This window comes from Calidris pugnax, unplaced genomic scaffold, assembly GCF_001431845.1.
Source record: "Calidris pugnax isolate Ruff unplaced genomic scaffold, ASM143184v1 scaffold14, whole genome shotgun sequence".
Taxonomy (NCBI): domain Eukaryota; kingdom Metazoa; phylum Chordata; class Aves; order Charadriiformes; family Scolopacidae; genus Calidris; species Calidris pugnax.
The window spans coordinates 3,229,587-3,252,359 of NW_015090793.1; the positions used below are offsets into that span (position 1 = coordinate 3,229,587).

General features: G+C 39.8%; 1 protein-coding gene across 1 annotated transcript in view; it reads left to right on the forward strand.

Moving 5' to 3' along the window:
* The window catches only part of SORCS2 (sortilin-related VPS10 domain containing receptor 2), a 555,781-nt gene that overhangs the window by 136,622 nt on the left and 396,386 nt on the right, over positions 1 to 22,773 (forward strand). The window contains exon 3 of the mRNA XM_014966703.1: positions 4,375 to 4,442. Within this exon, the coding sequence (XP_014822189.1) occupies positions 4,375 to 4,442 (68 nt within the window). The remainder of the gene's footprint in view (positions 1 to 4,374; positions 4,443 to 22,773) is intronic.

Sequence of the window (22,773 nt, forward strand, 5' to 3'; positions counted from 1 at the left end):
GGGTTTAATATTTTTCCTAGAACTTTTTTTTTTTTTTTTTTTTTTTTTCTCCCCACACCAAAAAAAAAAAAAAAAAAAAAAAAAAAAAAAAAAAAAAAAAAAAGGTGGAGGGAGGACAAAAAAGCAAAAAAGTAGAGACAGAGAAATTTCTGAACTTCAGGGTCTCCCAGCCTGGACAAATTGATCAGAATTACAGTTATTACTGAAAACATACTTCCAATGCACATTGTATATAACTTTTGGAATCCTAAGGGATTTATCTGCCATATGTCCATATGAAGAAATACTGGCCAATGCTGGCTTTAGGGAGAGGTCAAGGACTTTAGCAAAAAAGCAAGTAATAGAGCACTGCTTTTGTGACAAAACCTGAAAGTTTTCACTCTCCTTTTTTCCTTTTTTGTTTTAAGTCTGTGCTGTGTGACACGGATGGTCTATGCCTGTCATTTCGTGTCAAAATAAAACAATTTCTTGGCTAGAAAAGGGTGAAAATGCTTTCTCCTGAATTCTATGCAGGGAACCTGGCAGGGAACTGGAGATACGATATATTCCTGAAGGGAGGTCAGACTGCAGTGGTCTGCCCCTCGCCGCAAAGGGGCAGGATGCGCTGGGATCAGAGCAAGCAGTAGAAAGGAAATCAGGAGAAGCTGTAGGTGCAGTAAGGACTGCTCCTAAGAGAAGTCTGTGACACTCAGATACAGAGCAAGGGATCTGTACCAGACATCCGTGTCCTTATTTTGGACCAAAGTATGTATGCATTTTTACTTGTATTTGCTTAAAAACCCCAAACAACCAAAATTCCAATCTTCGAGCTTTTCCTTCTTTAAGGGTTGCAGGTAGAAAGGCCTTGGTGGTGGCATTGGTAACAAACACAGATTCTGAGGCAGGAAGAAGGAGTGCTTAGGGACTTGTGTTTCAGGGCAGTGAAAGCAGAAGAGATATATTTCTTAGGTATATTTGGCCAGAGGTCCCTACCACACAATAGTAAATTATTGTTGCCACCTCCATTGACATTCTGTGGGAACTAATTCAAAGAACTCTGAGTTTTAGATGAAATGGTTTAAAATGGTTTCACAAGTCTCCTCATAGAACAGGAGATTGGATGGACTAGGAGATCTCTAGGTAACCCTACAAATCCATCTTTAAATAAAGAATATGGTGAGCCTGATTCTCCTCCATTGCCTACATTTATTTTAGCTATAAAATGCTCACAGAATCATAGAATGGTTTGGGTTGGAAGGGACCTTAAAGATCATCCAGTTCCAACCCCCCTGCCATGGGCAAGGTAAAGAATTTCTTCCTAATATCTAATCTAAATGTCCCCTCTTTCAGTTTAAAGCCTTTATCCCTTGTCCTGACGCTCCACTCCCTGATAAAGAGTCCCTCCCCATGTCTCCTGTAGGCCCCCTTCAGGTACTGGAAGGCCATGATGAGGTCTCCCTGGAGCCTTCGTTTCTCCAGACCAAATAACCCAGAAAAGCTGAATTTATTGTAGCTGTCCGTGACCGATGGTAGTGTGAGCTGGCTAAGAATCACACCCTTGATCATTGCTCAGTTGCTGTTGTGCTTCAAGCCTCTCTCTCTATCTACAGGCCACCCAAGCGCTTTCACTAGGACAGCCCTGTATGAACCATTGGCTTCCATCCAGCCTGTAAAATGCTTGTAATTATGGAGTGCCATTGAAATGAAATCAGTGAAACAGGGCTCTGCTCTTAACAAATGACGCACAGAATCCAGAGATCCTGAAGACCTTTATGTTTTTATTGTGAAATGATTCCTCCTGTTATTTGGGTCTGTTTGTTAATTGAGAAAAAACACTGTTCTGGTTAGCAGGATCACCATTTAGCATGAAAAGATGCCCGCAATCCCGAGGACAATGCTGTAAAATCTGTTAAATAGCTGACCTACATTTTTTGGACATTGGGATGAAATCCATTGGCATAGTTGGAATAGCGGTCAGCCCCCCCGGCAGCTTTGTACTACTTGGGTTGCGACAGGAATCTGCTAACTGTGTTTAAGAATTCCAAGATGGTTCATGATCGCTTTGTTTTTCCTGCTAAGTTCATACTTCTGAAATGCAAAATAAGGCATTTTAATTTTTGAAAGGATTTACCAGTCGGATTGGAGAATACTGACGTCTGTTTCTCAGAGCTGTGGCTCAGTTGTTTGAAGTCTGTGGAGCAGCAGTGGCTTTAGCTTTCTGATTTGGTGTGTGCATCCCCTAGATGAACAACAGCTCCCAGGCAGTACAGTGAGCCCACTCCTTGTCCCACAAGTCTTTAACGCTCAGGACAGGCGCCGAGTCACAGAAATGGTTTATCTGGAAGGTGCTTTATTGATGCTTCCATAGAGGTGAAGTTCAAAGCAGGTGGATTGAGGGAAACCCTGTAGGATCTTCTGTGTGCAATAACAACCAGGTTCATTCAGGAATGAAGCATCGGGCTTACCCTGTGGCAGAGTGCCTCCAGTGTACATCACTGAAAATCATCTGAATTTAAAAAGTTCTGGTTGTACAGCATGCAGAGGTGAAACAAGTTGGCTTACTAAGTGTGGTATTCAGCCTGTGGTTCTGCATGAATGTAAGGAAACAAAGCGCAGTCTCTTGTATCTTTCAATATTTTCTTTTTTATTTCCATGCACCAAATAGGCATTCTTGTATCTCTTAAAAAAACCTCCCAGGTCAGTTTTTGTGGCCTAAGAGGAATTTCAGTTGTTCAGAAAAGCACAGTCTGAAATTTTTTTCCTTAATAATTGAAGCCAATAGATGCTCCCAGTAGCAAAATTTCTTTGTTTTTCTCCTTAATTACAAGCACCAGCAGAAAGCTGTAGTTAAGACACTGACAATAGAATAAATAGCTGACCTGATGGAGCGTGTTTGGGCTGTAGCCAGGAATGTCATCAGTAGATACTCTCTCCTTTGGGAAATGATTCTTTCTCTTGGCTTTGTAAGTCTTGTAGTAACCTATTTAAAAGTGAAAGATTTTTAATTTTTTTTCCCTTTCTTTCTTTATTAAAAACCAAGCCTTTATTTTTATAAATTGCCAAATTCCAACAGAGTCATCTGGTATACTGTGACTCTTTTGAGAATAGGAGAGAATAATACTATTTGTGAATTATGGATTGGTTCTGCTTTTACTTATATCAATATACATCCTAGAATATGTGCTGTGAATTTATTAGGCTTAGATAACCCTGAGTGAGACGGGTATTATAGCTCAGTTCTGCAAAACGTTGTGTTATTTCCAGAGCGCCATGAACATAACACCCATGGTCTGGAATTCTGTTCTCTCACAAGCTCCAGCGTACAGAGACTGTGGCATAAATGTATCATCAGCGTATTAATTATCTAAGTAATCAAAGTGAATGCCTACAGTTGCTGTTTGCTGGAGATTTCATCTAGTTTCAGGAGCAGAGGAAGTGCCAGCTAAATAACAGCATGCTCCAGACTGTTGGAGACTGATGGTGACCCTGCATTAAAGAAAGTCAACAGCTGTGCAAGGAACCAGAGGCTCCTCCCATTCTCTGTGGGGCTGCTATGGGAACATGGGTATAAGAACCACTAATATGGTCTGGTAGCAAGTGAGGGAAATCTGTTCTACATGATCTAAATATAAAACATAGCATTCAGGTTGATATATCAGTTATGAACCCAGTGCTTTATGTTGTCTGACTAGTTAATTTTTCAGATGTTGAGTGAGTGGAAAGTGGTTCTTGCTCACTCTTCTCATAGGTTGAAGATGTTTTGTAGATAAAATTTGTTCATGTATTTTGTTGCCTGTTGGTGGTGTAGAGGAGTAATTTGCAGAGCACGGATCTGGTTCTTTTCTAGTAACAAAAAATGACAGACATGAAAGTTGCATTTCTGATCTTGTAGGGAAGGGAAGACCAGAACTCGTTTTCTGCCTGAATTTATCTGGAGAATCAAAGTTAATAATGATTATTCAACACTTTGGATTAAAAAAAAAAAAAATAAAATTGTGTCTGCAGATGTCCAAGAGTTGTCTCCTAAATTTAAACTAGCAACCAGATTGGTTCTTCCTGCTGAGAAAGTCATACAAATTGCTTGGGGGCTGTCTTGTGGTGGTGGGGATTTATGTAACTATTCCAACTCCACCGCTCATGTGAAACGGGCAATCTCTCACAGAGTCACCAGGTTTGCACAAAACTTCGAGTGCTGAAATCACTCTTCTCAGAAAGAGAAAGGAAGAAACCCAGTCCAAAAGCAAAACTGGTAAGAGGTAAAAATAAAGTGAAATACAGTTCAGATTTTCAGGAGCTTCACTCTTGCATTCACCAGAATAATGCGTCCCATGATCTACTTCTGCTTCTTATATCAGTTTACATATATAAATATAAGAATTCTCTTTTTCTTTTTAGGTGATCCTGATCCTTACCAAGTATTATCACACTGACATGGGGAAAGTCCTGGAGAGCTCTTTGTGGAGGTAAGTTCTCTGCTGTTCTTGTAACATCCCCCCCGTTCTCATAATAGATCCATCTCTCTTCCCTTTCCAAACTGCTGCTGAGCTGAGTGGTAGCTGATTGATGCTAATCTAGCAGGATTATCCAGTTTGTCACTGGCTCTTACTCCTCCTCTTCCTTAAATGCAGTTCCTGCGGTTCAATGAGAGTTTGAAATGAGTTTTAACAGTAGAGACAAACAAGATAGAAAGTATAAAGTACCTTCCTGATGCTGCTTTGCAGGATGCCATTCTCTTCCTAGAAATTTTACATCTAAATTAAAGACTTTGAAATACTTTCTGTGTTGAAATGTGTCTGTGGGGAGTTCTTACTAACCTCTAACTGTATTGAGGTTAGTAAATAATCCTGATTTGGAAGCAGTCACAATTGGATGAAATATAACACCAGTGCAAGTTATTTTGTGTCTTATGACGATTGGGAAGATGTAGCAATCCAGATAAATTTCTTAATTGATTCTTGTTTCCTTAACATTCGTGAATTAAGAGATCAGTATGCTTGTTGACTGTGTGTGCACAAATTGCACGCTCAGGTGTATATCAGCACAAACCCAGGGCTAGGGGAAGCCTATGTTTTGCTTTTCATATTGGTTATCATCTCCTGTGTTAATTTTGTTTTGCTAAGTGGGCTTTTTATGCTCCAATTTTCTGTGTACCTGTATAAATTTTCCACCACAAACTTTTGCCAGAACCATTATGTACACTTCAAAACTGAAAAGTATTTCACTATTATCAATAAATATAATGTTGCTCCGATGTTTGCTATGCTAGTTTTGCTGGGCCATCTGTAGCAGTAGAAATATTCTTGAAATATTCTGCTGGGATATCTACATAGTTGTTCTAAACGACAGGAGACTTATTTGAGGAGTTTTATGTGAAATTCTTATGTCAAATTCATATGTAGCTCATAAGATTCAGGTCAGAAACAAATGGGTTATCTAATACCATGTGGTTTAGATACTTGTAAACTTTATAGACCTTTGTATGGGCACTCAACCTTCACCTTTGTGTATAAGGAGCTTTACCAAGACAATCCAAGAAAAGCACTGGGCAAGGGAATAGGGAGTGGGAAAAGTCTGTGACCATGACATGCTGTGCATGAGCCTTTTTACTTGTTTTGAGGAGGCTGCATTGTTTTAAGCTTGTGGGGTTTCTCACAGTGACAGCGTATCTTTGCAATACCTTGTAGTGAGTAGTACAGTCTGGCCAGGGGCAGTGGTCCATGTAGCTCAAGGGTGTTTTCAAGTGAAAAAGAAACTTCTAGTCATAAAAAGGGGGTGTTCAGGAAAGAAAGTAAGATCAAATGGAGACTGTTTAGTATTGCTCAGGATTGGCCATTTAGGCCTATGATGGTTCACTTATAATTATTCCTTAAACTTACAAGATGCAAAATTAATTGCACGTTTGTTTCTGGTTTATTTTTTCCCCAACATCTTGTGCAAAGAAGACAACCAAATGGCAATTTGGATACTCCCGTAGTTGCGTAAGCACACATTGCTTTCCTGTTCTATGCCCCTGGCCTATGCAACATGTGCAATATGTTTCAAGTTTTGCTATCCACGCTTCAGTGTAATCTATCATAGAAGTCTTTTAAACTTATTCAGTTGGACTCTTCAAAATAAACTCTCTGCGCTTTCAAAATAAACATAAAACAGGCTTCAGATAATGTTGCTTTCTTTGGAGAACATAAACACTTCAAACAAGGTCATTCAGACCTTGCTGACAGCTGGTGTAAAGAAGAACTGGTGTGAACTGCATTCAAATAAAATTGATGCTAGCGTGCATCATAAGCAAATCAGGCCCTTTTTCTTACAAGTAATAGATGTACCAGATGCTTTGGTTGTTTATGAAGCTAAGATGGAAAAGCTGAAAGGAAGCAAGTGCTTAAGATTAGCACTTGGGGCAGGGGTGGTTGCTGATCCATCCCTAGGTGTGTTCTGCTCTGGGCTCACCTCCTTCCTCTACCTCTGCCCGCTGTGATGTAAAAGCCACACGTGTGGTTGGAAGACTTGGGGGAGTCACAAAGTGCCTGGATCTGGAAAAGCACAAATGACACCAAGTGGTGCAAAAATATCAAATAGTGCCTCTCTCTGTTGAGAAATAGCTCATTATTTGTACTAAGTAAAATAAAAATAAATTCTGTTGGTGAAGGAACTTTTGTGTTTTTCCTCTGTGTAATATGTACACTGGTGAGGCTCCATGTTTGCTGATAGAGCTGGGGTGTTGTACTCACATTGGCAGCCTGCCCAGAATGCACAGTGTATATATTTTTAAAGTTTTTTTGTTTGATTCTCTTTTGCATTCCTCTCATTTGCATCAGAACAAATACACAGTAAAACAGGTGTGAAAAATGTTACAGGGATGTTTGTCAGAGGACAAAAACCATTAATCTTTGTGAGGTTTCTATGCCCAAGTGGGAATGGATCCTGGTTATTTCCTGAACTGGTCCAAATGTTTTTCTTCTTCCTACTTGTGCTTCATATACTCTAAGTCTCTAAGTGAAAATAAACTTGTTTTATAACCTGATCAGTCCACACCAGGTTAATTTTTGAATATTGTTCATCTCCCACTTTCATGTTGCCAATCAGTATGTATTACTTACCCTTGCTTGGCATTTTTTGGTCCTTTGATTTCTTGAAACTGCATCTTTCTTTTCTTCCTCTAAAACGTATTTCCTCTTCATCGCTCTTTCTTTTTCTCCCATCACTCAAAATAAACAGGTTTTTTTTCCTTGCTTAGGTAATGAGAAGGGAAGGGTGACTCAATGGTCCAGTGATGCTTATTTGTTCTTAGTGACCTTGGAGTTGCAGTCAGACTTTTAAGAGTAATACAAATGGTGGAGGAAAACACCCGTTGGAGGTCCTTGCACGGGGGGTGCTTTATGTGAAGAAGATAGATGTTTGGAAGTGGACTTCCAAACTAAGTGACGAATTTCTCTGCCTCTGCAGAGTGTTGTTAATTTGTGCAAGTAGTTTATGCCTGCCAACATAGATCAGGTTACAGGATTGGGAGGCCTAAATTTTAATTACCTTGGAATCTTTTCATTGTAGAATAAACAGGGAAAACGGTGCAGGATAATGAAAATCTTAACAATTTTTTACTATTAGCAGCCATGTCTGGTTACAGCAAAGAGGTGGAGGCATAAATCTTGATGGAAGCATGTAGTTAGAAAACACCAGGGTGTGCTTCTCTAGTTGCCTATTTCTGATATTTTGCTAATTTGTCTATTAAGTAATTGTTAAGCGTGAGGCAATTGTTATTTGACTCAAAGTAAGGTAGGGAAGTAAACACAGATGACATCGGTTGCCTCTTGAATGTAAAATAAAGTAATTTGAGAAGGAACACAGGATTTTCAGGTTTATATTTAGAGTTTCTAAGCTGCAGTACGTATTGGAAATACAGGTGGGTGGCTGTGTTAGGCCTCTTTAGCATAATGAAAAAACTGATACTGTGACTAAAATTTAAAATTCAGGTACTCAAACTATCCTTGCAAATTGTGCATGTCTTGAAGATACTTGGCATACCAGTGCCGTTCCCGTCAGAGTCCACACGCCTCTTTGTCCTGCGTGCTTACTGTGTGAAGGACCCAAATCAAAAAGATGATTTAGGAAAATAGATACTTGAATACGTGTTTTCATATACTTTATGCGCCAGTTTGTGTATAAATACATAGGTGCACACATTTTACAGGCTTGGGTGCCAGCTTGTACAGGTTGCATGCCTGCAGCTTTAGACGTGTGTACTTGAATCTTACATTCACATACTTTAACTTTGGATTGGTAGTCACTAAGAAATTCATACTAATACTTACCTGCACAGCTGAGCTAATTAATCCTAATAATATCTCTTGGAAACAAATATATATTATTGCTATCATAATTACCTGAGATGGTAACTGGTTGCTGAAGGTCATGCAGTGACTCAGCACTCTATGGCTATGGAATTGACTTCCAACCCTGTGCTTAGTCTGGCTTATTCTTATTTCTGGTATGCATGCAGCCTTCTCTTCTTAACTTGATCGAAACAATGAATAATAGATGCTGCTGATGATTGCTAATAAAGTTTTGATTGCATATTATCAAGCTGTAATGATATGGTAGTGCTAGTGCGACTTGCTGTGTAATTGCCATTGTTCCCAATGGCATCACCATGTTGTTATTGCTTCACCACAGCAAAACAAATGGCATTATTTGATGTTAACTGCACCGTTAACTCCTCTCAGCATTGCGTGCTGAACCCCAAATAGGCCCATTTTCAGAGATGTTGGGATGTTTTGCTCCATGTTGTCAATAATGAACTGCTAACTGAAGAAACAGACTTCTCTGACTGCTTAAATGTGGTTGGAACATCCTGGGACTCCTTACTCCAAAAGCAGCGTGAGTAGGGAGAGTGGTCTCCGCTGAGTCCAGGTCAGTGGCCGGGGCAGCTGGAGGTTAAGAGAAATTGGATGAGTCTCATGGACAGCATGAGACTTTGCAAACAATTGTTTCTATCTGTACCCACAAAATGCCACATATTTAGGGCAAGACCAGTTTGTACAAGCCTGCTAGCTGTCATTAGCCATCAATGTGCGGTGACATTGGTGCTTTGGGCAGTTACAGAAAGGTGCACACCTACACTGAGGTTAAAACCCAGGCTACAAAGAGCAGGAGATTCTTTTAAGGTAGACTCAGTGAACAACATACCACTTAAGAAAATAAAATTTCCAGACCCTGTGTGGCTCACAGACTGCAAGAAAATAAGTATGGGCATTTGTTTCTAAACTCTATGGACTTGTAGGTGGACTTCACCTGTTTAGTGAAATTAATTTAAAAAACCAAAACAGTAAACTCAATACAGAGTCTGGTGCCCCAGTGAAATTCTTTCTTGGTGTGAAGCGCTGCTTAATAAGTGAGCAACTGTATTCTGCAGCACCTTGTGCTTCCAGATGGTCTTATATTGTGGTTCTGCTTTGAAAAGTGACTTTGTAGAAATGGCCCCGAGGGATGAAGTTATTGAGTCTGTGATTTCCATATCAAAATTGCTCTCCTTCCAAGTAAAATCAACAAAAAAAAGGCTTTCTAATTATTAGCCCAGTGAACTCAGCTTGGGATCTAATGTCTAGCTGTGCTTTCTCTGGCTAATGCATCATCCTGAGTAATGCAGGTACTGCAATCAAAATAGACTGCCCTCAATTATACCTGCTCAGCTCTTTTGTCCTCCTATTATATCCTTATTTACACCTGTTCCACTTTGAAAAGGGTTTGGGCAGTACTATTGAAAAGGCAGTCCTACATTTAGAATTTTATTTCTATTATTGAACAACAGATTTTTGTGCTCTCTTTGATCATATTTCCATATTCACCTAATAGCATTACAAAGACTTTCATTATCTTTGCTGCAATTTCTGTCTTGCTAATACTACACAGTGTATCATTATGAGCTGAATTGTGCAGGAAAGTCTCCATTTTAAATTAATTTTGGGCATTTAAAAATGAGCTGTAAAACCATAGTTCGAAAGTGAATGAAGTGGATTTCAGCCTATCAGCAAGGTTTTATTACGGGTGTTGGGTAAGAAAAATATGTAAAAGACAAAGGAAATAAAAGGAATGTGGCTTGACAAACCCTGGAGTTTGCAAGGTATTGAAGAGATATTGATGTTTTTGACAGGCAGTGGTATTGATCTAGAGACCTAAAGGGTGCTGATGTTGCAGTGTGCTTCTGTAGTGTGTGCTCTAATGGACATACCACCCACCATAGCCTTTTCTAAGACCAAGACCTATCATATCAGCAATAACCTTGCTGTTACTTTGGTGCTGCACTCATCCTGTTTTAGGTTTTGGCTGTAGCTTTTGGCCACTCAGTAAAGGAATGAACTTTCATTGGGAATGTTGGGAGCCATTCTCTGAGTTGTAGGCCCCTCTGAAGGAGATGTCTTTTAAATGGCTCTCCAGGGCACGGGACTTAGTCATAAAAGGACCTCCTCAAGCTGTGTTACCATAATAGCATTTAAAAAATATTTTTATGTCTAGTATGTATGAAGGTCTGAACTGGAAAAAAAAAATAATCCTCCAAGCAAGTAAAAGCTACCAAAGAAGTCTATCCGAAATACTTTACGTAATATCTGTTGCTTACAAACATAAAAGGACCTCCTTAAGCTGTGTTACCATAATAACATTTAAAAAATATTTTCATACGTCTAATACGTATGAAGGTCTGAACTGGAAAAAAATAAAATCCTCCAAGCCAGTAAGAGCTACCAAAGAAGTCTATCCAAAATACTTTACGTAATATCTGTTGCTTACAAATGAGAGTGCTGTGTCATAACTACTCTTCCAAGTCTTCAACAACTCAGAGTGGTGATGATGGTTTCCAATGTTTACATGTTTCTATGCTGGTTTGTGAATACACAAAGAATATACGACAGATGGATTAAGATCCAGTTGGAAAGCTGTGATTTATATAACTAGGAAAAGGTACACTCGTGTTTCACTGGAGGCTTGCAGCACGGCTGCTGAGCGTGTTAAATATAACTTGGACCATGAGAATTTTGCTACTTTGCAGGTTGATTTTTTTTTCTTTTCTGTTCTTTAATCTTCCTTCTGGAAAAGGAATTAAATTATTGTGAGATGTAACCCATAATAGATGAGTCAATTTCTTAAGAAAGAATAGCCATTTATTTTAAATGGTTTAAGAATCATGTCCTGCTGTTTGAGTAACTTGAAGCTGAGTCATAGAATTTCTGATTGCTTTAACTGGAACTGGTATCATAAACTTGTTTTTATAGGCACAGGCTGTGTGGGAATTGTACCACAAGTTCTAGTTTTCAGTAGATTCCTTTTGGCCGGAACGGATGGCCATAGAATAAGCAATCTTTCCTGCTCCAGACCCATCCAGGTTGGTAGCAGTAGGAAGCTCAGGAAGTTCACCGGCATTTCCTCGGATCTGTCACGGTATCTTATTGCAGAAGCCTCCCTACAAGAAATTATCATCTTTCATGCTAGACTCAGCAGACAGGTTTAAGACCAGGAGTAGACAAACAATGTCCTTCGATGCATTAGTTTGTGGTGGGGTTTGTCATTTTTTGTGTGTTGCCTTTGCCCTCCCTCCCAGTGTAAACGAGGGAAGCTCACGTTGGCGCTGCCCATGATCCGCTTCTGTAGGATCAAACCGGGAATTGCCATCTCAGAGCTTTTCTTGTGGCATGCTTCCTCTGTACTACATTCATGTAAAAGCAGTTGAGCCATCAGTTTTTAGCTAATCAGAAGTACTTTGCTGCTTTGTCATCCATTACCTCCCGCTGTCAGCAGGCCAGCGCAGCGGGGAGGCGCGGGGCCCATCACCCAGGGCAGATGGAATGATACTGTCTAGATATATATTAAGTGATGTTTCTTTTGCTGCGCTGCAAAAGGGAATACATAAGAGCCCATAATCAAAGCAGCTAGTTTCATTGCTCATCACATTTTTATGATGATGAATGAGGTATAGAAACCTGAATAGGGATATATTTTTAAAACCTGAAAAGGGCAAAGTCATGGCTTAGGGGAGCATATGGTAAAGTAGATATGACACTGCACGCAGCTACCAGTGATGCTGCTGGTTCCACCTTCAGCCTACTCTGTGACCTTGTTTGAAGAACCCATTGTTCCTGGGCTTTTCTCAACTTGGCCTTTGCCCAATTTATTTCTTCGGAATATAAGTAATTTGGAGAACTGATTGTACAAGCGCAGTGGGATCCCTGTCAGTGCTGGGGCTGTGATGCTGCATTAATACAAAGAATACAAAGGAGCTGTAACGTTTAGGGATGTTTAAAGTTTGTCTCCCTGAAGTTTTTGCCTTGGGTCTGAGAAGGACAGGAGACCACCAGAGAGCACTAACATAGCATGAGACCCCTTACCCGTAGTTTCACTACAAGGCACCTAATGATGAAGTGCCTTGTCTCAGCTGCTGGTTTGAAAGTGCTGGTTTGCAACCCCCCGTTGCTTCTCGCAGCTTTGGGCACCTTGTGTCACTGATGTGGAATGTGGCACGTGAGTAGCTTCTCTTGCTCCTCTAGTATGTGCCGTCTGCTCTAGCGCATCCCCTGTGAAATGATTGCAAATTAATTTGGTTGTTGGGGCTGAATGAATGAACAGCTGCATAGTTAATTATGCAGAATGGTATAGAAAAATGTAGTGTTAATGTTTTATATGCTCATTATCCCTGCAGTATGGAATATATTCTTCAGTGTGAAAATAACAAAGGCAATATTTCCCACATAACTTATTTATTAGGAACTTTGTGTTGTAAGGCAGCCTTCTCTGCTTTAATTTAGTAGGGACTGGGACAATTAAAAACTCTATAAAGGACAATTTTTAAAATGTAAATATAATCTTATGTGCTGAAGAACAGGGGGTGTGGGTAGTTTAAAAAAATTAAACCCATCTTACAGTAAGATTTAAGTGCCTTGAATATTTTTGGTGTTGTGAAATATGGAAGGTTAGTTGAGAATTTTTCCTTTTTCTCCCCGCAATCTTGCATTGAATAGATGACTGATATTTAGTCCAATTAGTCAACTGAAATTCTGTTCCAGCTACTTTTTGCATGAGTTTTTTGGTGGTTTTGTTGTCTGTTTTTGCATGATATTTGATTTTGTGCCTCCCTAATTCTGCTCTCCCTCTTTCGACTTCAGTATCATTTCTATTGCATATAGAGCAGGGAGAGCAACTTATTTTGATTCAACAAAATTCCTCAGCTAACCTTCAAAAAAGATACTCTACTTTTCTCTTCTAGTGTCCCTTTCTTGCTAGCTATTACCCTCCTTCTTTCATAGGAGTGGTGTTTCTTCCAGGTTGAACTTCAGTCCAAACTGGAGAAGCTGCTTTTTGGATGAGGTGTTTAGTGCCTACCAAAAGTTCTTGCATTTTTGCCTAACATATCAGCTCCAAGCCTGGCTTTTGATGCTTTTCCAGAGCTGATGTCCTTCTGATGGCAGGGCTTTTCCCTCATAGTTACTTTGACAGACTGGGAATATTTCCATGACCTATGAGCCCATTTGATCCCAATTTTCTATCATAGGATCTGACATTGTAATTTCTGTCTTGGGGTGGGGGAAATACCTGTTATCGCCTATTCACTGAAAAGCACCTGTCTGTGTTAATTTTTTTCAAATCTGGTATCTACTTTCTTTGTCAAATGGATATTGTTGTTCTTGAAGAGGGTGCATGCGGTTCGAATTATGCCCCTTGATAAAAAGACGTGGCAGCATCAGTGAAATACAGCCACCTCTGGGCAAGAGCCAGGGAAACAAGTAAAGCAGACATGCAGTCAAGTGTGCTTTATTAATATCACAAAGACTAACAGTTCAGCTCAAAAGCATCTCCATCGTTCAAGCTTTTGATATGCAGTCTTTCAAGCTTTCCTTTCTGGCAGGAAGAGGATGTATGGTCGTGCTTTCCCTATGATTCAGATCGTTTTCTGTAAGGCTGATCCGTCTTTAGGATCACTGCCTGTTCCGAAGGCTTCAACATAAAATGCTAACACATGGGAGAGAAAATGATTTTAAATTTTACTCTCTTCCAAGAATTTGGAGACTTATCACTGTTTTATCTTAATTTTTACCATATGCTGTCCACTCCTTAATTTTGTAATGTCTCTTTGGGATAGTCTGTATATGGAAAAACGTGATTTAAAAATAAAATTGTGCTGTGCTGAAGTACACTGACTAGAGTTTGAGACTTCTGTCCCTTTACCCTACCCCTAGGCAGTGCCTGTGCTAAATACCTGGTCTCTCAGGTTTCAGTAGTTTTTAATTTGCTTTTTCTTCAGCCCCAGACACGTAAAATTAGGAAAGCAGTAATATTTTACTCTTTAGCCTCATTTTAAAAATAATTGGAAGCAAAATATACGTGTGATGGAGTTTTTTAATGTGTGATGGCTTGAAGTGTCATTTCAACATATTTCAGACTGCTCTGTGCTAACAGGAGGAATGCACCCATAAAATACTCTTCTCCTTCACTGTGAGAGGGCAGTGCTTTCTGGCAAAGTGCAGAAGCCCGGAGTGAAAACTTTCATGCCTTGGCTTTCCATATGGCCTCAGGTGAATATATGAATCTGCTGGTGTGCAAGAGTGGCAAGCGTCCAAGAAGCACATTAAAATAAAATTAAAGAGGGAAAGAAAGTGAATTATTTAAGGATCAGAAAAGTATGTTACAAGTATGCTGTATAAAGCAACCTGACTTCACACCTATCACAGTGTTACCTTAATAGGTCACAGTTAAAGGAGACCTTAACTCCTTACTTAAGTATACTTCAGGTACAACATTTCTTAATGTGCACTTGTATGTGAATTGCTGAGTTGTTTTACAAAAACTTCCCACTGATAATTAGACATAGCTTCTTAAGGCATGTTAGCATTTGTGAAGTACTTCAATAAGTAAACGAGTAAACATTTTTCTCTTGTTCTATGTTAACTGGACATCTTGGTCTTCATACTTCCAAATGGTTGCGTTTTTATCAAAATTAAATCTTGGGAATTTATAAATGTTAATATTATTACAGTAAAGAAAAAAGAAATAGTAATGTTTAGTGTATTTGGTAGGGCTGGGATAAGGCGTAAGTTTTCTGATGCCCAGCTCACCACTTAAATGTCTGCTTTACTTGGAAGCTTCTTCTGTATTGCATACATTCAGAGAATAATTTTTGTTGCAAGGAAGCTCTGGTGGTCATCAGGTACAACCCCTGCTCAAAGCAGGGCTCACTGCAGAAATTAATCAGGTTGCTTGTGGCCTCGTCCTGTCCATTTCTGAAAATATTCCAGGAGGGGAGATCCCACAGCTTCACTGGCAACCTCTGCCCATACTTTTTCACTTTCATTGTGAAGGGTTATGTCAGCTGGAATTCCCCATCTTACAGTTTGTGCCTTCCATCTTATTGCCTTTTCAATGTGTAACCTGGTCCTGTCTTATTTATAACCTTCTTTTTGCTACTGGGAGACTGAAATCAGATTCTCTGTTAACTTCACTTCCCAGATTAACCTAAGCAGCCTCTTCAGCCATTCCTTTTATGTCACGTGCTCCAGTTCCCTCATCATCTTAGTGACCCTCAGCTGGACTCACTCCAGGTTGCTGGTCTTTCTCTTCTATGAAGGGACATAGAATTATTTTATCCCATTTGTAGAAGTGGGATGATCTGTCCCCTGTGGGTCCCTCTCTGCTGCACTCCCCACATAAAGTAGGCTGTGCTTGGGTGAATAGTTTAGAATACTTCCCTTATTTATCTGTATATAAAAATAAGCAAGAATATCCCTAAATGCTGAAATCATTAACAGTGGAAATCCAGTTCTTTAAAAATTACTTATACACCCAAGTGACTTCATTACCTCTTGAAAAAGGTAATATTGGTCCTGTTTGCATTGAACCTCCCAGCGTATGAACAGTGGGGATGCCAGAATTAACTTTGTCTTCACTTTTGTTATGCAGTATGAATTCTTGATGGGCTTTGATTTAGTTGCTGGTACATTATTTATGACATCTCTTGGCTGCAGCTGCTGTAATCCACGAACCAAAGCCAAGCCTGTTGTTTCTAGTCATAGAATTGTAGTTTGTTGTGGAGTGACTCCCAGGTAATTAGAGAGGATGTGCTATAATTGGTTGTAACATGGGCTCTTCTAAATAAAGCATTAATCAGACTGAATGACAAGTTAGAGTTCTGTGGGGTTTTTGTTGTTTTGTTTTTCTTTTGAAGATTTGTCTACCACAGGTAAACGTTACTGTAGCCACAAATGTTAGAAAGATTAATTTTGCCACAAAAGGAAGGAGAATTTTTTTTTTTTTTTATGATACTTCACTTAAAAGAGAATTCTTTTAAGTCAGAATATTGAAATGTGCAAAGCAGTTTTTAGGGCAAGAATTCATGTACTAATCCTGGGATGTGTGCAAAGCTAAAGTCTTATTCAAAGAGTGGAATTCATATAGCAATTTTTATTGCTGACAGATTTATGAAGTTTCGGACAATTTTTGGTTCATCTTTAGCTTAACCTATATGTTTGTAGATGTATACTCTTGATTGACAGGGTTTAAAGGGTCAGACATAGACATCTGAAATCACTGGAGTAAAAACTGCTGATTGCTTTAAAAGATGGTTATGGATTGAGAAGAAATTGTAAGAGGTGATGGATTTCTTGTGTCTTAGCACCTTCCCATCAAAGCTGGATTCTTTTGTGGAGTATGGGATGGATACAAGCGAATTTAATTTTTCTTTGCATCCTTTCTGTAACATTCCCCTAAGAAGTTGCAGCTGTTGGTGCCACGCTCACGGTGAGTTGGATTGCCCTGACAGCGTGTCACAGAGTGTTTTCACTATGAGAAAACAGTCACTCCAGAAGAACTGACCTGTGTGGTGCCACCCTTGGGGACAAGCTAACCTGCGTGGTCCTCCGCCTTCTCTCCTTGAAAAAAACATATTTTAGGGCACGAACGCATGTGCTCTACTGAGGGATAAAGCAATAAATTGGCATAATTGGTGTAAAGAGTGCTAGTGCTTTTGGAAGCAGTGGGGCCATAATGATTTGCACAGGTTACAAGTCAGGTTCTATAACTAACAGTCGACTTCAACTGCAGTTTGTACCGATTGTGGCTTTTTTAGTGCAATTATTTGTGGAGTGCAGTGCTATTTATTATGGGAGTAGTAATCATCTGTTCCCATTCTTTCTTTTTTTTTTTCCCCTCTGCTTGGTAGCCTCTGAGGAGACATTCCTTTGATCGCTGGAGTATCTGTTCCACAGATGAAGCCCTGCAGTAGAAAAGGGGTTAAATTTGAGCTCAACAGCAGGATTTTTTTTAATCTTGACAGTTTGCACAGCATTTTTTCTTTTTTAAATTTTTTTCATCACAAAGCATTTTCATCTAAGCAGAAACTGGGTGATCTTACCTTGGGGTGGGAGGAAGGCAATGTTGATGGTATACAGGTTAGATTGATCGGAGTGAAAACTGTAGTCTTAAAGGCTTTAGGCTTCCTCCATGCATCTGATGATGCTTGTGTTGGTTTGGACATTAAAGTGGAGAGAATTGACATGTTAGAGCTAAGTCTCCTCATCTGTTTGTTCTCAGCTTCGTGACCTGTTCTTTGTTCTGTCACAAGCAAGGATCTTTGTTGAGCCTCATAATTTATCACTCATTTTGACACTTAGTGTAACGGGCAGAAGGTTTCGAGGAGGCACACTGGAGGCCAAGTGGCTCTGGAGTAGATTCTTGGCTCCTGGTTTCCTTCTGCATTTGATAGCAAATGGCAAGAGTCCCAGTGCTGAACCGAGTCCTTCTCCCCCAGTCAGGCTTAACTCAATCCTGCCAAGGCAGCTGGATGGCAGCGGGGCAGCCGGTTGCAGAAAGGCAGTAGTTTCTACCTATTGCAGTTTCCTTACAACACCTGGCTTAGCTCCGTATTGAAAACAAGCAGATGGATCAGTCCCACCTCTGTTTAAAGATATGAATATTAAAAAGTAAGCATTAAAGATCTGTTTGACTCCAGCTGTCTGGGGCCACTGCTCAGAATTTGGTCAGTGGTAGGGTTGACACTTGGCACGGCAGCTGGTGCTCTCATGTTTTATTTTAAAATCAGCACCAGGAATCTTGTAAGGCTCACCAGATCTCTTGTCAGTGCTCCCTTCAATGTAAATGTGCCTTCAGTTGGTCACTATATTTCTTCATGTGCTAAATAAATGAACACAATATTTCCATAAATGATAATTAATTTCTGATAACCCATCTAATTTTAAAAGGGTGGACATTCAATACTTTCTAGTTACCAAGCTCTTCCCTCTGAGTATTCAGAATGGGAGTTACCCAAAACTTTTAGTGTCTTTGAAATTAAATGGTGACATGTCCATGGAAAAAACCATACTTGGTAAACAAAGAAAATGTACTATTCACCAAGTTCTGTGTTTTAGTTACTGAACACCCAGAATTCTTGGGATCTGGTAAGGATGAAAACTGTTTTATTTAGGTAATAGAACAAGAAGTATCACTAAAAAGAAATTTAGAAGTGGAACCGGTTTTGTTGATTTTCACTTTGTTTTTCCACATCTTTACCAAATTTCTGCTTAAGTTTTTTTCTTTAAAAGTGAATCTGGGACTTTTTGAACTGATATGTTCTGCTTCACTGATTCTTTTCTGTATCATATTCTGGGAGTTTGCTTTTTTTTTTTAAAATTGAAGTTTCCTGATGCTCATTCTCTATTTGAGGGAACGGGGAAAGTGCTATGCTGTATGAATAAGGCACAGGTTAAATATATTAAAAACTGGCTAATTCACAGATCTTTTCAACTTAATTAACATTGAGTAGTTTTAACTGCCTGGAGTTTAGCAGTGATCAGTATCAGCCTTGCTTCAAGTGAACATTTTAATGGCTTATTTGGCAGTAAATACAAATGATTGCTGATTACAATTATGGGTGATAGAAAAGAATTGACAGAGTCATGAGGACTGGGCAAACGGAAGAGTTTTAAGTTGGCCCATTAAAACTAAGTTCAGGTTAATGGAATGCTATTTATCTGGGAACAAGAAATGTGGGATATGATGTAGAAAATATGTTGGCATATGGTAGAAAATTGTGATGGTGAAAAGGCTGAGGGAATCAGAGGGGTGACCTCCGTGGTTGTGTCTTGGGTAATTATGAACTTCATGTAAATGGCACTCAGGAGCAGGGAGACGGGCAGTGTCTTGCTTTCTGCGCACGCTGCTGCGGGGGTGATGCTGAAATGCATCAGGGCCTCCTGCCCGTACATTCAGACGCATGGAGAGCGGTGGAAGAGAGCCATGGCGGCATTTCAAAGCTGGAGAAAATGGCCTGCTGCGAGAGATACAGAGGTCAGCCTTTCAGCTTATCAAAGGGAAGTCAAGGGCTCTTTAATCTAAGGGCTGAGGTTTACAAGAGGGCTTGATGTTTGCTCTGGTCAACCCTAGGTGACCCTGGCTGTAGCCAGCAGGCTGTAGGGAAATGGTGGCCGCGTCTATTCATTTGTTTTCTCTTTCTGATATGCCCCACCTTATCTGTTCTGACCAAAACTACCTTTCTGATTGCTTGCTCCTTAGCCAAACAGATTTCTCTCTGAACTATTTCCTAGTAGTTTTCCTTAGAGAAAGGGAGTCAGTAACTGCTCTGTTGGATGGGTATGTTCATTGTCCAATTGTTTTTGCAGGGGTGGGATTGAGAGAAGGAAGTCTGAAGAGTAGTAAGAGTCAAGTAAGAAAATAACTGTGTGGAAGAAGTCATCACTATCTGTTAGAAAAAAAACCTTTCTAACATTTTGACATGACAAAAATGCTGTTTAAACAACATTAATGTAGTTTATGAATTTCATCCTACTTAAAAATTAACAGTATATAGCACCAATCGTCACCTCTGTGCAGTAGAGATTTGGGAAGGAATCCAGACTCAGGCATGGGTGATGCTCACTGAGAGCCTGTGTAACTGAGGTGTCTTAGCAAAGTGCAACGTGTACAGACCACTTCTGTGTGCATTCAGGTGCCTCTGTGCTGCCAGGCTTTGGGATTTCCTTCTGAGAGCAGAGGCAAGGATATTATTCCTGTTTTGTTTGCTTCTCATGCACGTACTCTGTCACTTCGAATGGGAATCTTTTCCCAAGAGAGTGTTAGTTAAAAAGAAAGAAGATATTTTAAATTGAAAGGTTACCGTCAAACGCTGCATGAATGAAAACGTCAAATGAGTGCATCTCCCGCCTGTCGTCTGTGTCACTCCTGCTTATAGAAACAATCCCAAGAAAGAGATGAAACCCCAACAGTTTAGATTGGTAGAATTGAACGAATTGAGATGCTCTAATTGCCCAGGTACTTCTTAGGAGAAGGAGAAGGTGTTGGTACTCAGAGGGAGAACAGATGACTTCTGTGATTCAGAAACACTATAAATGCAGGTTTTGTTTAGGTTTAAATAGAGGTGTTCTGAAGTGACGTTAGACAGCTTTGATGTGGGGCATTTCTCTGAGTGGAGATTGTATGGTTTCGGTAGATTTTAATGGTCAATTTGAGTATCATCTGCGCCAGGTAAACAGTCTTCTCTAATTTGAAAAATTATTCAAGCGTTGCTCTGAATTGCACTGTTACATTTAGATAGATTGAAAATTATTGCAATTTAAAATAAATGGGCAGGAAGGAGAAAAATAAATCAAGATGATCTCTCTGTTGTAGGATATGATTTTGGAAACCTCTTCTATAAATGCCCTCCAAACCACCTTGTACGTGCAGGGAAAGCTTTTTAGGAGAGTAATGTTTTAGGAAAATCTTTTACGTTTTTCCCTTTTCTTGCCATTCATTTTTCCCCCTTTTTTTTCTATCAGATGAGGAGTGAGAGAAGGTGAGAATAAACTCTTTGAGTATGGTGAGAGCCAGAGTGATGTAGTGCAAAGCAATATTAGAGTCCTCAGCTACACATTCATCACTTTCAGCCCTGTATTCTTTGAATCAGGATAAGGAGTCAATGGGTCCTTGTGAGTCAGCTCTGAGCACCTTCTCCTTTAAGAGGAAGATAAGGAGGAAAAATAGATTCTTCAAATAATATAACCTCCATTTAAATCCTGTGGAAGTAATATTAAAAGGAGAATCACTCCCTGGAAAGCTTTTGCAATGTGAGAATTGAATTTAACAGGCTAAGCTTTCTGTGATAATAATTGCACAGCTAAGGATGATGCAAATTTAATAGCTCTAATCAGATGAGGTGAAAGAAAGCAAACATTAGGTTTATGCTTTAATTTGTGATTTGCTCTACGGTTGATTCTTCTGTGCAAGAGAAAGGTGTGTTGTGTGTGGTGGTCTTTTTTTTTTTTTCCTTCTTTAACATAGAAAGCTTTGGAAAATATTCAAATTGAGTGCTCTTCATCAACATAAACTGATCCCATCTTAAAAGAATACATTTTACAACATTTAAATTAAAATAATTTGCTGAAAATTATCATCTAGAAAATGAGAATGACCATAGTAGGTCACAACAGAGTACTGAGCTGGACAGACCTTCATTTAGTTTCTGCCAGTAGCTCATACCAGATACTTATGAACTGTAAGAAAAGGACACCACACTCCTGCAGTGGAGCTTAATGGAATCGCATAATGACTGATGGTGAAAGGAACCTCTCAAGATGGTCTAGTCCAAGTCCCCTGCTCAAAGCAGGGTTGACTATAGCAGATTGCCCAGGACCTTGTTTAGCTGGGTTATGAATATCTCCAAGGATGGAGACTCCAAAACCTCCCTGGGCAACCTGGGCCAGTATTTGACCCTCATCAGAACAAGATTTTTTCCTGTGAAGTTTAAATGGAATTTCCTGCGTTTCAATGCATACCCATGGCCTCTCATACTGTCACTGGGCATCACAGAGAAGAGTCTGGCTCAGTTTTCTTTACAACACCGTCATTAGGTATTTATACACATCAATAAGGTGAGTCTTTATCTTCACCAGGATAAATGTTCCCAGCTCTCTCAGTCTCTCCTCATGTGTCAGATGCTCCATTCCCCTAACCCTTGAGGCCCCTATGTCAACCCATGGGGTACATTACTAGGGCCTCACCTCCAGCTGGACTTCATGCTGCTGATCATAACCTGCTGAGCCTAGGATTTCAGCCTACCTCACTATCCACTTATCTAGCCCATACTTTGTCAGTTTGTCAATTAGGATGTTATGGGAGATGATGTCAAAAGGCTTGCTGAAGTCAAAGTTAACAATATCTACAGCTCTCCCTTCATCCTGTGAGCTACCTAGATGGTTACCAGTTTGGCAAATCACGATTTTCCCCTTCATAAATTCATGCTGACTACTCACAAACCTTCCTGTTCCCATACATAGAAATGGGTTTATTTTCTCCATCCTTCCTAGGGACGAAGGTGAGGTGGACATAGTTCCCCAAGATCTTCCATCTTGACTTTCTTGAAGATGGGAGGGACACTCATTCTTCTATGAACACTCTCCCAGACTCTTAACAATTTTTGACTCTGGCAGTTCCTGAGCCCGAGGTGCAGTCCCTTTGTTTAATATCCCTTCGTAGACTTGTTTTTTTCCCCATCCACTGTCTCCACTTTATTCTGTAAGCATTTGGTTTTAGGGACACTACAGACTTTAGTCCTTGAAGATAAGTAATTTTATTCCTTTGCTTGCCCTTGCCTGTCTTATATGTATTTGTTGTGCTTCCCTTGTGTCCTCTTTGAGGTAAGTGGAGCAGTATTGAACAGAGTGTTAAAGTTAAGGGCACAACAAAGGGGCTCCTACAGTGCTATAATGGCATTTTCTGTTACGTTCTCTGTTATCTTCCTAAAAATTTCTGAATTTATTTGTTTTTTGA